Source organism: Balaenoptera acutorostrata, chromosome 7 (assembly GCF_949987535.1).
Source record: "Balaenoptera acutorostrata chromosome 7, mBalAcu1.1, whole genome shotgun sequence".
NCBI classification, from domain to species: domain Eukaryota; kingdom Metazoa; phylum Chordata; class Mammalia; order Artiodactyla; family Balaenopteridae; genus Balaenoptera; species Balaenoptera acutorostrata.
In genome coordinates, this window is record NC_080070.1 from 13,052,264 (window position 1) to 13,070,397 (window position 18,134).

The 18,134-nt window shown below is 41.4% G+C and overlaps 1 protein-coding gene across 4 annotated transcripts in view; it reads right to left on the bottom strand.

The window, feature by feature from the left end:
* Positions 1-18,134, bottom strand: part of MGAM (maltase-glucoamylase) — a 145,270-nt gene that overhangs the window by 22,829 nt on the left and 104,307 nt on the right. For all 4 annotated transcript variants that reach the window (XM_057549689.1, XM_057549688.1, XM_057549687.1 and 1 more), the window contains 14 exons: positions 17,585-17,752; positions 15,894-16,046; positions 14,493-14,693; positions 12,545-12,699; positions 11,277-11,445; positions 10,897-10,993; positions 9,920-10,032; positions 8,715-8,840; positions 7,436-7,564; positions 7,077-7,187; positions 6,716-6,778; positions 2,028-2,162; positions 1,473-1,560; positions 508-646 (listed from right to left, as the gene is read on the bottom strand). In XM_057549689.1, the coding sequence (XP_057405672.1) occupies positions 508-646; positions 1,473-1,560; positions 2,028-2,162; positions 6,716-6,778; positions 7,077-7,187; positions 7,436-7,564; positions 8,715-8,840; positions 9,920-10,032; positions 10,897-10,993; positions 11,277-11,445; positions 12,545-12,699; positions 14,493-14,693; positions 15,894-16,046; positions 17,585-17,752 (1,847 nt within the window). The remainder of the gene's footprint in view (positions 1-507; positions 647-1,472; positions 1,561-2,027; positions 2,163-6,715; positions 6,779-7,076; positions 7,188-7,435; positions 7,565-8,714; positions 8,841-9,919; positions 10,033-10,896; positions 10,994-11,276; positions 11,446-12,544; positions 12,700-14,492; positions 14,694-15,893; positions 16,047-17,584; positions 17,753-18,134) is intronic.

An 18,134-nucleotide genomic window follows, 5' to 3' on the forward strand; every position in this document is an offset into this window, starting at 1 on the left:
GAATTCCTTTATAAGGCTTTCCTTAGGATACTTCTTATTAAGCACTGAATGGGCACACAAAATGGGACAGTGATAATTAAGTAGAACACCAGTTGGCTACCCAAAAAGAATGACAAAAAATAAATTCTAATAGAGATGAGTCACTTTTGAAAAAAAGGAAAGAGATATCCAGTCCTCTGTGTTCCCTTACAATAACTAAAGTTATTATAGCATCATCCACGCTGCGTGATAAACTTACTTATGTCTCCACGTGTATTTCCTCCACTAGGACTATTAGTCTCTTACTTAAATAAGGACCACGCCTTATTTAAATCTGTCCTGCTAACTAGGATCACAGGGTCTGGCTCCGTGCTCATGAGTATTTAATAAACGAGAATTGCGACAGAGCTATAATTAAAGTCTTCTTAACTCTTGGAAGAGGGAATGAAAGGACGAGCAGTGTAGCTTCATCAGTCCCTGGCTGTCCCTGCAGGCTGTCCCGACTGGAGAAGGTAGTTGATGACTCACTCGTATGTGGGTCTGGTCTGAGCCCATCCGTACAGGCTGTGCACGTCGTAGTGCCGCACCGGGGAGCCATCAGGCAGGAGCTGCTGGCTCTCCATGCACAGGGTCTTGCTGCTCAGGCCCCTGTCCCTGGACTCCAAATCTGAGGAGAAAGATCTAGTGATGTGAAATCCACCCCTGCCTGATCCTGTTTATCCCTGACCTCTCTTCATGGGATTGGACTCTGGATCATAAGACTAACTTGACCCCTGCATGGGTGCCTCTCCTCCCCAGGGGCATGGAAACATGCCCGGCTCTGAGCTACAATGGCACTCGCAGGTGTTTTCAACATCCAGGGCCCCAGAGGGTTCCCCAGGAGAAAGCAGGGGCATGGGGAAGAACGCAGTTGTCAAACACTTACTGCGTGACAGGCTCCAACCTAGGCTTTTAACATGTACGTTATTTTATGTACTTCTTATCATAGTTCTATGGAGAAGATATCATTATCCTCCTTTTACAGTTTAAAAAACTGAGATCAGAAAATAGCAAGTAATCTGCTAAAGGTCACACAACTCATAGAGAGTATAATTTCCGGAGCCAAGACATGAACACAAGTACAACGCCAAAGTCACTGACTCCATGATAAGGCAAGGCCATTACTTTCCACCCACTGGTGACACAATAAATTCCTGTGGAGGGATTAACATGAGCCTGAAGAAGTAAGACACCTAGCTGTGGGATCCTTTAGAGACATCACCACAGTTAAGTGTTTTTTGAAAAAAATTTGAGAAACTTACCCAAAGGGACCAATAACTTGCCCACACCCAACTGGGTAAAGTTCTTGGAGTGTGTTTGTCTTTGGTCCCCCCAAAACCAGAGTGTCAGTCAGGATGTCCCTGAACATCAGGATAAATGTCTGGCTGCTGGACTCTTGCAGTTCACTCCCTGCAGCCATGGCGCTGCCAGTAGAGGGGGCCAAGGGTCCTTACATGGCATGTAGGGAGGGTGGTTCAGATAGGCATCCTTGCAGCCTGGAGGGACTGCCCCACTCACGAAGCTCGCCGGTTCATTCATATCCTGGAAATGTCAAACACAGGAATACTTTACTTTTAAAAAGAATTATATACTGTCAACTCAGAGACAAGGAAGTAGAGCATAATTGTTCACCATCCAGTAATTCCATAGATACCAGCCCAGGGAGATTCATCAAATCCAGCCTGAAAAAGATCAATTAAGCCCTACAGAATGACTGGCTGGAGGATTTGAAAAAAATTCTCACTCAGGGTGTGAGGCAGGCTCAGTTCCAAGGAATTCCTGGTAATCAGCTTGGAATTCTACAGCAAGAACTTCAGACAAGGTACAAGGTATGAGGAGTATCAGAATGGTCCACTCCAGATTGGAGGAACTGCAGTCTGATATGTCCAAGGTCTTTCTTGGATGACTATTACACCTTTTGATTAAAGGTCAGTAATACATATGCTTAGGCACACAGAGATAGAAACACACCTATTCCCATGCACACAGACACAAACACATACACTTACAATCCACAGGCCATCAAACTTCAAGCTCTTCTCTGGATCCCGTGGATTGGTGTACATTTCTCTCAACTCCCTTTTCCACCATGTGATGGTTGAATTACGGAAAAAGTCTGGGAAGGCCACATAAGCTCGGTATTGCTGTAAAAAGTAAATACAATTTATTTGTCCCAAACAAATATATTAGACAGAAAACAGGCATTTCCTGAAAGCTTAACTCATGCAAAGCCTATACTGTGTGGTGATAGTTAATCCAAAGTTATGAGCTTAAGTAATGTTCTTGGCTTACTTGAAATACAATGAGCTCAAAGAACAGAAATGAGCACAAATGAGACACCTTCTTATCATTTGGAAAGCATCCATGGACTGTTTTCCTCTTTGTACCAACATGAATGGTAGCCATCAACACCCTGAACTCACTTTTTCCACCGTCAGATACCCACCCCTCAACTTCTGTCCTGCAATTTCCTAAGCACTCCTCAAAGACAAAGCATGAGCCAGGGAGACTGCAGCTTGAAAGGGGCAGACAGCAGATGCATTGTCAACAGGTTGAAAAGAAACATCCAGCTGATCCTCTCCTATCTCATTCCCAGTAGGAAAAAAGGGTGAGAGATAAGACTGCATTTTATTATATAAGACTATCTAACTGATATGTATCTGGGTTTTCTATGGTTTCAGAATCACTTGAATAGTGCAGTTGTGTGTCAACTAAATTGGGAGGACTTAAAGAGGAAGTTTCAACTCCCCTTTCTCTTATCTTCTTCAAATAATAAAAAACTGTGTCTTTATTTTAACCTGAAAAATGGACCCAAGGTATAACTCCTGAACTATAACCCTTTTGAGATCAAGGCCCTTGTTGACTTTTGTATTCCCCAACCATGCTTAGCTTAGAAGCTGACATAAGATAAATGTTCAGAGCATAATTGTAAATTCATGCCACTTAGCAATAGCAAATATTCTTAAATTTCTATATAGCTATGATGCTTGTTATGGAGCTTTATGGTCCTTTGTATGTCTCACTAAATTGGTTCCTCTGTGTTCATCAGTGTATTTCAAGAGTTAAAAAGCTAAATAATGCTGGTGGCAAGAGTGTGGGTGGGGAGGAAACAACAGAAAAAGGACTTGGTCTAGGGAACCTCCAGTACCTATACATGATAGGCAAAAGGCAAGTGGAATCCCAAATGTCTAGAAAAAAGGCCAAAAAGAACACAAAGAAAAAACCAGAAATGGATCAGTGTGCAGGGATCCAGCTCACGGAGAACTTCCGAGGTAGTGAGCCAGACCACTGAGCATCTCGTGAAAGGGAGGCATGCCAAGGTTGCCTTTTTGTTAGAAAATGGACGTAGAAACATGGACCCAACAAAATAGAACCTTTCACCAGAAACAGAGAACTCCAGCTCAGGCAGGGTTAGAAACATGGGGTAGAGGAGGGAAGTGGAGTATTGGAATAAACAGAGTCAATACCAGCCGCGTCCAAGTGATAACTGAATCCCAAATGAGATACAAGTGAGAAACTTGACTAACTTTGATTTATTAGCCCCACTAAAAGGTGCTCTGACCCTTACCCATGAAATTAAAAATGTTCTGCTGTCCTCCAAGGTACTGGCTCTGCCTCACTCCTGTCTGTATTCCACTCTTGCCTCATTGCTTCTGTCCTCACTTTCCCTAGTCCTCAACTCATGATGTACCCACTTGCATGTCTGGTCCCAGGATTACTTATCACAATCCATTGTGTGCTACCAAAATGCAATTCCTAGGCCCCATGCCAGGCTTACTGTATTAAACATCTAAGCTTCAGATCCAGTAGCCTCAGGCCCACTAATCTCATCAAGTGGGTCTTATTAATATAAATAGTTAAAATCATTCTATCTATTGAGAATGTCTTATGTGCTACCTAACAAACACTGCGACCCCCTAATGAAGTATTTCTCATCAGGGGCACAAGTGGCATTTAGGGCAGGAGAATTCTTCGTGGAAAATCCCCTGCAATTGGGCATCCCTGGTCACTGCCTACAAAATGTCACTTGGTGCTCCCCTTGCAATAATCAAAACTGTCCCACAGATTTCCAAATGCCCTCAAGGTGGCAGTATTGCCTCTAAAAGTCGATGTACTGCAGGGCTCACACAGTGGTAGCCAACTTCTTGATTGCTGAAGTGGCCCTCTCCCCAGCATACTGATTTAAAAGTCATGGTACTGCCATAAAAACAGACACATAGACCAGTGGAACAGAACAGAAAGCCCAGAAATAAACCCACACATGTGCAGTCAATTAATCTTTGACAAGGGTACCAAGAACACAAATGGGGAAAGGATAGTCTTCTGTTAACAGTGTTAGAAAAACGTGGATATGTAGAGAACAAACGTATGGACACCAAGGGGGGAAAGCGGCGGGAGGTGGGGGGGTGGTGAATCTAAGAAAAAAGAAAAACATGGATATCCACATGCAAAAGAATGAAACTGGACTCCTATCTTACACTGCTCACAAAAATTAATTCAAAATGAATTAAAGACTTAAATGTAAAACCTGAAACCATAAAACTCCTAGAAGAAAACACAGGAAAAAGCTCCTTGACATTGGTCTTGGCAATGATTTTTTTGGATTTGACACCAAAAACACAAGCAACAAAAGCAAAAATAAACAAGTGGGATTACATCAAACTAAAAAGCTTCTCCACAGTTAAGGAAACAATCAATAAAATGAAAAGGCAACTTACAGAATGGGAGAAAATATTTGTAAATCAAATACCTGATGAGTTAATATCAGAAGTATATAAGGAGCTTATACAACTCAATAGCAAAAACAAACGAACAAAAAAATAACCCACAAATATATTGATTTAAAAATGGACAAAGGACCTGAACAGACATATTTCCAAAGAAGGCATACAAAAGGCCAACAGGTACATGAAAAGGTTCTCAGGATCACTAATCATCAAGGAAATGCAAATCAAAACCACAATGATAATCTGTTAGGACAGCTTTTATGAAAAAGATGAGAGATAACAAGTGTTGGCAAGGATGTGAAGAAAAGGGAACCCTTGTGCACTGCTGGGGGGAATATAAATTGGTACAGCCACTACAGAAAATACTGGGTTAGCAAAAAACTTCGTTAGCGTTTTTCCATAAGATGTTACGGAAAAACCAGAACAAACTTTTGGGCCAACCCAATAGTATGGCGTTCCCTCAAAAAATTAAAAATAGAACTACTGTATGATCCAGCAATTCTACTTCTGGGTATATATCCTGAAGGAAGCGAAATCAGCATCTTGAAGAGGTATCTGTACTCCCATGTTCATTGCAGCATTTATTCACAATAGCCAAGATGTTGAAGTAACCTAAGTGTCTGTCCACAGATGAACGGATAAAGAACGTGTGGTGTCTATACATACGATGGAATATTATTCAGCTATGAGAAAGAAGGAAAACCTGCCATTTGCAACAACATGGATAAACCTAGAAGGCATTATTCTAAGTGAAATAAGCCAGACAGAGAAAGACAAATTCTGTATAATCTCACTTACATGTGGAATCTGGAAAAAAAAAAAAAAAAAGTTGAACTCATAGAAACAGAGAGTAGAGTGGTGATTACCGGGTGCCAGGGGGTGGGGAAAATGAGGAGATGCTGGTCAAAGGTTGCAAGCCTTCATTTATAAGATGAATACGTTTCTGAGCCTAATGTACAACATGGTGATTGTCGTTAATAATACTGTATCGTATACTTAAAAGTTGCTAAGAGAGTAGATCTTAAACATTCTCACCACACAGTACACAAATGGCAACTATGTGAAATGATGGATGCGCTACTTAACCTGATTCTCATAATCATTTCATGATATATATCAAATTATCACATTGTACACTTTACATATATACAATTTTATTTGTCAATTATACGCCGTTAAGCTGGCGGAAAATACTAAAAACTAAATAAATAAAGTCAAGGAGCCCATGACCCTGAACTTCTCTGGCGGATTCCTATGTCCATGTGGGCTGCCTGGACCATGAAACTTCAAGTGATCTTCTGTGAGAAGCAACAGAGATCACAGCAAGCTAGGTTCTCTCCCTTGGATCCTCATCTGAGATCCATTACAAGTAAGAACCTGTTCCCAGGAGAGTGCAAGTTTCAACATATGGCTGGAAACTGGAAGATAAGATCAAAGTTGGGAAACCCAAGGAAAGACGGGGGGATTTATAAGAGAGAAGATGGAAAAGCCTGTCCATGAAAAAAAAGAGGTACAGAGAAAATTACCCAATCACTAAAGACAGGGGTGGGAGACTGTTCAAAAGAGATACACAAGGCAAATACAACAATAATGAAAACAACAATAAATACACTAATTCAGACAAAAGGCACTGTTTCTTCGAGGTATCATTCAGCGGAAATTTCATGGATGTTTGCAATCTGACAGCCTTGGATTGGAAATCACCACTCTGTCACCTAAAACCATGGACACAAGTAATTTAAGCTCTCTGAGTCTTAGTTATGCAAAGTATAATAATATCTACCTCCCAACTGGGGCAAAATATTGCATGTAAAGTGACTGGCACACAGACAGACACACAGGACATGTTCCCTACGTAAGTTTCCTCATCTCGCGCCCATGCCCATGCCATGGGGATGTCCAGTATCCTAAGTATGGCTGCACCTTCCTGGCAACCCTGATTTCACCCAACATCCATACAGGCCCTTTACCTCCACTTGACTTTCCCAGTCTAGAGAACTGTTGATAACAATATCAGGAAAATCAGGCCAGACCTGTGAAGAGAAAAATGTTTAAAAGCAATGCACTAGATAATTTCTCTTATATAGCATTTCCTAAGAAACTATAAACTATGCCCTAGAGGTGATAATTTGATTTTCTTGTAGGGTTGATCTAAAGAAAAGTGGATCTCACAATGCACATACATTCCTTTAAAATTCCTTAACAGTGGTGGCAAATACTGATGGAGAAAATGACAACTTCTGACCTCAGAGTCCAAACAGAAAAGAAAAAAAAAAAATGTACAAACACACTAACAGTGTGGGGATTAGTGGATCACTGCTCAGAGCATACCTTTCCCCAGACAATGCTTCCATCATTCGGATCTTTGATGAAGACGTCGTCCTCCACACCCCGCGTGAAAGGGGGATAGGGCTTTGTCTCGTTGCCAGAAATGGCTGGGTCCTGAAATCAAAGCACAGGTCAGCTGAGAAAACCAAAGCCAGGGTAGAAAAATGGAGAACTCTTCAAAAGCAGAGGCATCAGCTTCCACCTGAGCTGTAGAGCTTCTGTGAATCCAGGGATATACACTTTTCTTATTGAACCTCAACTTCTCTACTCATAGCATGGAAGAAAACACAAGTACAAAGCTTTCTCCACCAAATCCCATTCACTCTTCCAAACAGACTCCGCCCATTCACACGGGGACTGACCAGAATGAGGATGACCCGCATCCCGTCGGCCTTCATTCGAGCAATCAGAGCTGGAAGCCCCTCAAACTTGGGGCTGAGGGTGAAGTCCAGCTGCCGCTCCAGGTAGTCGATGTCCGCGTACTGCACGTCCTGGAGGAGGACAAAGGAACGTTGCAAAAGCCCAGGCTCCACGTGAGAACAACGCTCCACTAACCAATGGTGAATTTCAGTCGGCATCTTTTTGATTCTTTCAAATCCCACCTCTGTGATTTGTTAGGTATTAGGTTCTGGGAAATTCACCTAATTTTCAAATTTTGAGTCGTAAAATAGAAAAAAACTAAATTTGCACAAAATAGGATGATAATGCCGAACTGGCAAGGCTGTGGAGATAAATGAAAGCAGCAGATGAAAGTGCTTTGTGAAGGGCCAGTATAAGGAGCGACTGTGGTTACCACCCCCATCCCCAGAGGCTGCCCCTGGTATCAGTGGCTCAGAAAAAATAACATAATGTAAACTACCCGGTACTAATACAACATGGATAGTAAGCCCATTAAAACAAAACAAACAAAAGCACCTGTAATTGCTTTGGAATAACTAATCCTGGGGGTTATCAGACACAGCTTTCTTATTAAGAATAAAATATTGCATGTTATACTTTCCGTTAGTAGGAACAATCGTAAACAATAGAAAAATCAATAGAATAAAATTAAGTATGTAAATGGTTTATGGGACCAATTCTCTGATTAGTGGACCTCTCTCATCTTCAAGTGAAGGCGGAGTTTGTTTCCATAATTATTTCCTCTGGAAACCAGTCCCAAGATCCCTACATTCAACCAGGAATTAGCTCAAAGCTGTGGGAACACTGGGCTGCAGTGCCAGCAAAGCGTTGGAACTGAGGTTATATCTACACACACAGTGGTCTGACTGAATTTGGGTCAATTTCTTTTAATTAAGCAAAGCTACTCTCTGGGCAACATTTTTACGGTAGCAAGAATGTTTTTGACTAGATGTTGTGAAGTCATGTGAAAGAAACGGAAGCATGATCTAGCAGAAAGAGCCCTCAGGCTGACGCAATGCCCTCCTCCTTTGGCAAATCACTGTGACTCTTCAAGTTGGGGACAATGACACCCACCCCCCTTATATTACTACTGGGCAGGGGTGAGGCTGAGTGTGATACTGTATGAGAAAGTACTTTGTAATTTTATAGAACCTGATAAAAATCAGACAATCTAATCCAGATACAGAGACAAGGGTTGGCCATGCGGCCCCAGAGCCAGTACCCCGCAGACTGACAACGCACATAGGGGATCTGGACAGCCACCATCTCATCATACAAGCTACCAATCTCAGCGTCGTTCTTGTATCCATAGCGACACAGCTGAAACCCCAAGGACCAGTAAGGAACCATCACTGGCCGACCAATCAACTAGAAAATAAACAGAAAATTTAGTCCTTAAAAAGAAGAATCTGGGTTAAAGTTGTACACAAAGTAATAAGAATATTTTTCCAGTGTCCCCAGTCAGATAATCAACAAATTCAAATACAGAGAGAAACTAAGAGGATGCAGAGCCACTGAGATAACTTGGAGAAAGCTTCCTGCCGGACTTGACCTCTCTCCCTAGGAGTTTTGGAAAACCTGATTTTACTCTGATTCCTAGTGGCAGACCAGCTTACTGGTTAAGAACACGAAATTCAGAAGCAAAATACCAAAATGCCTGGGTAACCATACGGGATCCAGTCTCTGCTGGCTACGTGACTCTGGGCAAAAGTGAAATAACCTCTTCTATATCTGTTTCTTCACTTGTAAATTGAGGATAATAATGTATTTGTTTCATAGTGTTTTTGTGAAGACTGAATGAGTTAACGTATGTAAAGTGCTCTGACATGCAACAAGTAATATATCAGTGACATATAGTAAGTTTTATGTCTGTGTTTGTTGCTGCTGCCAAAGCAACTGTTGGGACCACTATGACCACAACCACTACCACAACCCTCACCACCCCAATCACCACCCTCACTGCCACCACTCTCACTGCCACCACCATCACCGCCATCATCACCACCACCACCATCACCACCATTGCCACTATTACCACTGTCACTGCCACCATCCTCACTGCCACCACCACCATTACTACCATCACCATCATCACCACCACCATTACTACCATCGCCATCATCACCACAACAACCCTCACCACCACAATCACCACCCTCACTGCCACCACCATCATCACCACCATCATCACCACCACCACCATCACCACCATCGCCACTATTACCATTGTCACTGCCAACTACCACCAGTGGCACCACTACTATTGATACTTCTGCTATTCTGCAATGCCCTGAGAGGCTACGAATATAACGGTTGTCAGGATGTAGTTATTGTTCCTTATTCTATAGCCTACCTGTCTCCCAGAAAGACCAAAAATTCTAGTTATCATCTAAGAACTACAGAATGTGCTGTATAAATACTTGGTAACCAGTTGAATTCCCTCCTACCTCAGTGTACTGCTGAGTGACAAGCTCTGGAGTTGGCCCCAAGAAGACATAGAAGTCCAGAATTCCTCCTGTGGTACGGTATGTCAAGGCAGGCAAGGGCTGGAATGTCACATCTGGAAATGTAGGAAAATACCAATCAATATGGAAACCTTCAAGTGAGAAATTACCCCTGAAATTCATACATTCTCCCTCTTCCTATGCCTCCTTATTGTAGCGTACTGAGAGAAGGTATTTTGTACTATACCTACACAGAATTTAAAAAGTTAAGTGAAGGTCTGCAGGGTAATCTGCACCTGGATTTTCTTCCCTTTCATGCACTTATTACCTTATTATATGTTTTGTCCTTCTGCTCTTTAAAAATTGTTATTATCATTTTTATTTCAGAAGAGTTTAAAACTTACAAGAAGTTGCAAAAGTAGCACTAAGAGTTCTCTTGGACAATTCACCCAGCTTCCCCCAATGACAACTTCTTACATAACCATTGTACATTGTCAAAACCAGGAAACTGATGTTGATACAATACTATTAGCTCAGATAGAGGGCATATTCAGATTTCACCAGTTTTCACAAGCATGCTTTTTAACCCCACTTCCTGATTTTCCACCCCCTTTCCAATATACCACGCAACTTTTCTTTACACCCTTGTACCCCCAGAGCGAGTGCTCTGACCCACGGCTTCATCACTAATTCAAATTATATTAGTGGCTCCCACTGGCTGACCTCCAGGATACTTGGGACTTGCTTGGTTTTGCTACCCCTTCTTACGTTGTTTATGCCAAATAAGAGTTAATTCTTATTACTACACGCTACTGAACTGAAATAAACAGAAAGGCTAAAGAGAATGAAGAAAAAAAATAAAAAGCACTCTCCACAAGATAATAATTTTGACTTCAGGGGCAACATGATCAAACACATTCTAAAGTTCCTCAAGGATGACTGATTCACAAAAATAAGGGGAGATGAGAGCATCATCTTACCCATGGCGTTGCTGTTTAGCAGGAGCACCCCATGGGCATTGCCATCCTCCTCCAGTGCCATGTAGTATGGGTGGACACCATAGGAATTCTTCTTGTACTGGGAGAGTCATGGGGAGAAGTGGCAGGAGGTTAGAAGACAAAGGGTGAAAAAAGACAGAGATTGAGAACGAAACTCAACAAATTGATTGGTAAGGTGTGTCTAGTCTTCTCTGTGAAATAAACACATAAGAAACAAAGAAACCCAAGAATTGGCCCACTTGCCTAAAAGCAGAATGTGACCATCCAAGTTGAGTGCTGGAAAGATGAAAGATGAAACATGAAGCATACACAGTGTGGGTGGACAGAGGCAAAGACACAGATCCCAAATGCTCTGCCCTTACCCCCGGGGGCTGGTCTCGGGAAAACATTCCCCACGTGTTCCAGTTCAAGTCTCTTCGAAAGGCTGTGTGCTCAGTTTCCCCAAAGCCATAGAGGTACTGGGAGGGGAGGCGCGTGGAGATGCGGATGAACATGTCGTTGAAGGTGAAGCCAAGGAGCTGAGAGTCCCAACTGCAACACAAAACGGTATGTGTGCAAAAGAAACGGGCTGTTCTAATAGCTTCAAGCAACTGACTTCTCAGGGAAATTGAACTCTTGATTTCCTCCTCCCACCCAGAACCCCCTGTTGACCTCCCACACAAAACATAAAGTCTATACGATTAAAATAATCATAGACTCCCTTGCTATCCAAGCCCAGGAGCCAGTTCTTTCTTCTGTTTTCCTCTATCACTACCTCCTTCTAGTGGTCCCTCCAGAATGCCAAATCCAATCTGTCTCACCATCTCAGCTGCCACCACTTCACAGCAGGCCTATTTTCCACCCTTGCCCCACTATAGTCCATTTTCTACACAGCATCCAGAATGATTATTTTTTAAGCATCTCACATCATGTCAAGCCCTGTTTGCAATTCTTCAGTGATTCTCATTGAAACATCTTGTGACGTCTTCAAGGCCATTCCTGATCTCAAGCCACCTGGACCCCAGCCTCATCTCCCCCCACTCACCTCCTTACTTACGATACTACTGCCACCACATTGGACTTTTTTCTCCTTAATAAGGCAAGTTTGCTCCTGTTTCTTGGTCTGTGCACTGACTACGCAATTTGCTTGTAGTGCTCTCACTCCTCCCCCATCTCCATGGGGGAGGCTGCATCTGCTCATCCAGGTCCTACTTCAAATGTCACCTCCTTGGAGAGACCGCCTCTGACCACAGTATCAAAAGCAGTAACCTCCCCATAATTATCAATTACCCTGTTCTTTTTCCTGCATAGCGGTTGTCACTATCTAAACCTCTACATATTTTAACTTAAATTATTTTTGTTATTTCCTTAGCATTTTCTGTCATAAAAAGAGAGAGCTCATCTTCTATAACCACGTACTATGGAGAAGGCACCTCATAAACATTTGGTGAATGAATCCCTAGGTACCTGCAGCTGCCTCAGGAATTATTCCCAGGGCACTAAAGATTTCTCATAAGAACAGAAGGAAATCACTTGTTCATGAATCTGGAAATGGACAGTGTGTTGCTATGAGCAGTATATCTCCAAGGACAATGGACCTGGCAATGATACAGGTAATCATCAATTCCAAGTCAGACTAAGAGCCATTTACATTACAGTGCCTGTACTCTTCCGGCGAATTTCAATCCCAAAAGGATTCTTCTTAATGAGGACATCATAGAGTCGACTCTCAGAGGTGCTGGATGGAACCCTGGGTATGTTGAGAGGGACTGGAACTTCATACCGGTTGTTGTTGGGATCATAAATCTAGGACCAGAGGAAATAGATTTTAGGCAAGTATAGTTGTCTTGAAACCTATACTCTTAGAAGAAACTTGATGTCTTTGACAAAGAGTCTGAACGCTACATTTGTCTTCTTTAAGCTCATGATACTGGAAATTTAATTAACAAATCAAAGAACAATGTCACATTTACCACCTTGATCTGAGTCCGTCATATCTCATTTTTAAAGCCTGTATTACAGAAACACATTCCTTTGATATTGGTTCTACCTTGGGAAATCAGTCTGGAATTTATGAATATATTCTTTACTACTTTGTGTGTGGTGTGTGGGTGTGTGAGTGTATGTGAATACCTGAAAACATTTCTGAACTGAAAAAAAAAAATCCCCCCCAAAACACGTGAACTCTACTTGATTAAAATAATCATAGATGTCCTTGTTAAAAATGGGGTCTAAATTGATTCACTGAGTACCTACTATATTCTTACCTGATACTGTACTACACACAAGGATTACTAAACTGAGTAAGACACAGTTATTGCTTTTAAGAAGTCCACATACTAATGGAAAGTGAAAGAGAGGTGCCCACACTACCTGAGTGATACGTGTTAATGTAGAGCTATACAGAAGTATTGTGAGGTTATAGGAAAGGAAATGCCTAACAATGTTTCTGGAAGACTGAGACAGTTTCATGAGGGAAAAGGCTGAGTCTTAAAAAGCTTTTCAGTCATTAAACAAGCACAGAATGAAAATCAAGTGCTTCCTGGCAGAGACATAAATGCAAAGGCACAGAGAATTAAAAGAAAGAGGCAAATATTTTGAGAGGCTACTATATAATCAGGAGGTAGAATAGGAAAGAATTAAACCTGGAAACTTGATCAAGTTAATTTATTTCAAACCCATTAGGCGCCTACCACATGCCAGTGTTAGAGTGAGGATAGCAAGATAAAATAGTATCATCCCGACATTAGAAGATGTGAAAGAGCTCATCGTCCAGGTTGATATCAGATTGTCAAGAACATTTCAAGCAATGCCACACTGGCCTGAGTCTTTCATCTACTCTCTCAATAAACTTTTGAGAACTTACTATCTCCTAAGCTTTGTGTTACATTTCAGGAGCACAGAGATGAAGGGACAAATTCCTGTCCTTGAGAAACTTACAATTCAATAGTGAAAAAGATATCAAAAACAGCCCATCGCTTGTCCTGAGGTGTAATTAAATCATGGGAGAGAAAGAGATCAGTACACTCTTGTAGGTATTTCATGTACCCCAAATTCAGTGTTCAGAACTGAACTCATCATTTTATTTTGCCTAAGCTCAAACCTTTTCAGTTTTCCCATCACAGTTAATGTCACCACCATCCATATAGAGACACAAGCTAGAAACATGGTAATCGTCTTGATGCTTCTCTCTCCCTCATAGACTACTTGTAATTAATCACCAGATCCCATAATGCTACTTCTCATTCTTTCGAAGATGTCCACTTCTCCATCTCCTTTCTGTACCTGGTTTAAGCTCAGTCCCTCATCTGGATTTCCTAACTGGTAGCCTCCTAACTTGTCTCCCCTTTTTCACTCTTGTCCTCCTAACCACTTTCCTTACAGTAGACACAGTAATCGTTTCAAAGGGCAATTTAGAACAGGTGTCACTGTTCCATCAATGGTCTCCAATTACTCTTAGGATAATGATCTAGCATATTGTAGCATGGCTAACTTAGAAGAGCAGACTGATTTCAGGGTTCTGTAACCTTGACTAGCAAATAATAATGGAAGTGAAACGTGCCAAGTAAGTACTTGACACGTATACTGTAAACACATACCTTAAACTGCAGCATGTTATCCTTATGGTAGGTCACATTCAGACGGAGGGAGTTCACGGGTACGGAGGGCAAAGAGTAGGCATACGGAGCAGACTTTAAGGAGAGGACAGCTGTGGCCCCGTGTAAGTCATACTGAACGTCGCTGACAGAGTACAGATCATTGACAAAATAGCAAAAAGGGACTCCAGGAGAACCGGATACCTGAAAAGTGAAGCCAAATCCAACTCAGCGTGAGTTCTAAGATGATCAAATATAAAGGGGCTAGAAAAGGCAATTTGCAAGGAGATAAAGATAAAACCAGTCATTTTTTTATATACTCTTTGGTAGTGACGTAAGTTTTCATTCCTGGTCTCCATGTAAAATATTTGTAAAAAAAAGTCCCACTCCCATCCCTACCTATTCTTCATATCCAGATAAAAACTCAGGTTACTTTGGAAGTCTGTCCTTTCTATGGATTTTAAGTAGTGATATAGGCACTGGTGTTATGCTTGTGAAATTGTAGATTAAGTGTAGAGGATTTTAAAAAATTACAATGAGGTACCACCTCACACTGTGAGGAATGGCCTCACAGGAATGGCCATCATTAAAAAGTCTACAAATAACAAATGCTGGAGAGGGTATGAAGAAAAGGGAACCCTCCTACACTGTTGGTGGGAATGTAAATTGGTGCGGCCACTGTGGAAAACAGTATGGAGGTTCCTCAAAAAACTAAAAATAGAGCTGACATATGATCCAGCAATCCCACTCCTGGGCATATACCCAGACAAAACTACAATTCAAAAAGATACATGCACCCCTATGTTCATAGCTGCACTATTCACAATAGCCAGGACATAGAAACAGCCTAAATGTCCATCAACAGATGAATGGATAAAGATGTGGTACATATATACAATGGAATACTACACAGCCATAAAAAAGACTGAAATAATGCCATTTGCAGCAACATCGATGCACCCAGGGATTATCGTACTGAGTGAAGTCAGACAGAGAAAGACAAATACCATATGATATCACTTATATGTGGAATCTAAACTATGACACAAATGAACCTATCTACAAAACAGAAACAGAGTCACAGACATAAAGAACAGACTTGTGGTTGCCAAGGGGGAGGGGGGTGGGGGAGGGATGGATTGGGAGTTTGGGGCTAGCAGATGCAAGCTGTTATATAGAAGATGGATAAACAACAAGGTCCTACTCTATAGCACAGGGAACTATATTCAATATCCTGTGATAATCCATAATGGAAAAGAATATAAAAAAGATTGTATATATGTATAACTGAATCGCTTTTCTGTATAGCAGAAATTAACACAACATTGTAAATAAACTATACTTCAATTTAAACAAAAAAGAGTAGAGGATTTTAATGTACATTAACACCGTCACTATGGTTACCTCCCAGACACAGCCCCGGGCAGTACAGTTTTCTGCAGAAGCACCGTTCTCATCAGGATAACAGTCTATTTTTTCTGCATCCCTTATCTTCACATCCCACTCCACTGTGTATATTCCTCCCAGGACAAGATCAATTTCTGTGATAAGGGCCACCTGTAAGAATGGGAAAGTATCAAGCAAATGTATCCTCTTGCACTGTGTATCCTTGCACTGTGGCTAAGTGCAAGTCCACTGGCCAAGTTATTTCTTTCTTGATTTAAGGGCCTGCCCCTCCCTTCCCTTCACCTTCACCTTTCCCTTTTTCTTCCAGCTTCTTCTTCTTTGTTTATTTTTACTTGTTCTCTAACAAGGCTAGAGTGACTGGAATTAAGCCACCATTTCCAATCACAAGAGAAGAAAAGACCTCAACCCTGACAACCTTGAGCCACTGAACCAATGCCAGCCACTGACCACTTCCTAAACTTCCAATCCCATAAGGGAAAAAAATCCCAATTTGTTTAAACTACCATTTTGCTGAGTTTCCTGTCACTTGCAGCTGAACAAATCTCTACCAGATGTACCATCTTTCAAGGTCCAGCTCTAGCCCTGATGTCTCCAAAGGTTTGCTCAATGACTCCGTTAAGCTTTGAACATGAAATTGGACAGAATATACATTAACATTTCCTAGAGGTAGGGTTGGGTTGACTGTCCCCTTCCCAATAGTTTCATGTGTTTCTCCACCACCTAAATTCAAACAATAAAAGAGTTCCTTTGGTTGTATATTTATTAATATATTTATCAAACATTTAATTAGTTTATTTTTATATGTGCATCTTTCAAATGGCTTGCACTTTGCTGTACACACAACTAGCCATATAATACTTTATTTCTAACTTTATAATGTATGCATCCTCAATGTATGCTGTGAGGACAAAATGTCAAATGCAACCAATATATCATTATAGTAGAAGATTAAATTTACTTATTTTCTCCAAATTTGGACAGCCCCTCACAAACCACGCTGACCCAGCAGCTCCCAAACCCAGATCGTTTGGAGCACCTGTAGCAAGGAGCGTTGGGGGAAAGGATTCCTCATAACACTAAGATTTCAGAGGAGCTGATTACAGCCTATCCAAGAACTTCAGGCCTCAGTAAAAGTGAGGAAAAATTATTTTATTATTATCACCTAACCAAGTGAGTAGCCATTAGCTAAGCTTATCCAATTCTTTGACTTAAAATATTTCCTAAAAATGTATGTGTTGGAGTGAGAATCTATATAGCCCAATACAGTAAAAAAAAAAAAAAAAAAAAAGCACCTCGAAATTTTAATTAATGGGAATCCCACCTCCCACCTCAACCCTTCTAGTATCAATCAATCGGCAGCTTTCAGACCCAGTTTTCCTCTAATCCTGTTCCCGACACTCCTGACTTCGCTCTTCTTCTGTTCCAGTCAGAGAGGACAGAAGACTGAGGGACAGATAAGGGAATAAAGATAAAGGACCAGTTTACCTCCTCCCATGTCTCAGCAGCTCCTTTGTTAATCCCAGCTCTGGCCCACTCTTTATTTTTTTTCTGTCCTAACCCTCTGACTCCCCACCCCAGTCTTCAGAGTGTGCTCTGGTCCTTCAGAAACCCACGCAACCTTGGCAAGAAGGAACATCATAAGCGATGAAGAATTCTTTACGAACGATCTCAACAAAATGGGCTTTTACCTGGAGGTTAGAATCATAAGTGACATTAGGAGAAACTTGAATTTCGACACCATTGTGTTTCACTGTAACACTGGTAGGTTCCTGGGTCCCAAGGATTTTAATCTCTTTAAATGCTAAACTATTGGGGTCTGTGTAGGTTGATTGCAAAATCTTCACATCCAAGCGGTTCTGCAAAACAGTTAAGTACAAAGATGTGCCTTAAATACACAGATTCTCAAATCCCTCCGATTCTTCATCCTAGGCCGGGTACTCAAAACCGCTCCGAATGGCTCTTAGCTGCCTCCACGAATGTGTGCTCAAGCACGAACTTATTTTTCCCCTGAGGGGGGTGGGGAAAGGAGAGAGAGAGAAACATACATACAGAGAGAGAAAGTTTTTAAAACTTCATTTAAAAAGACTGCCTTGACTTATCCACATCACTGCCTCTTTTTACTAACATGAATGATTCAATTATTAGGTGTTAAGTCATAAACTGAAATGTGGTCACCTATTGTCATAAATGAAGCTACAAATATAATTACACACATACACAAACACATATGAGCTAATG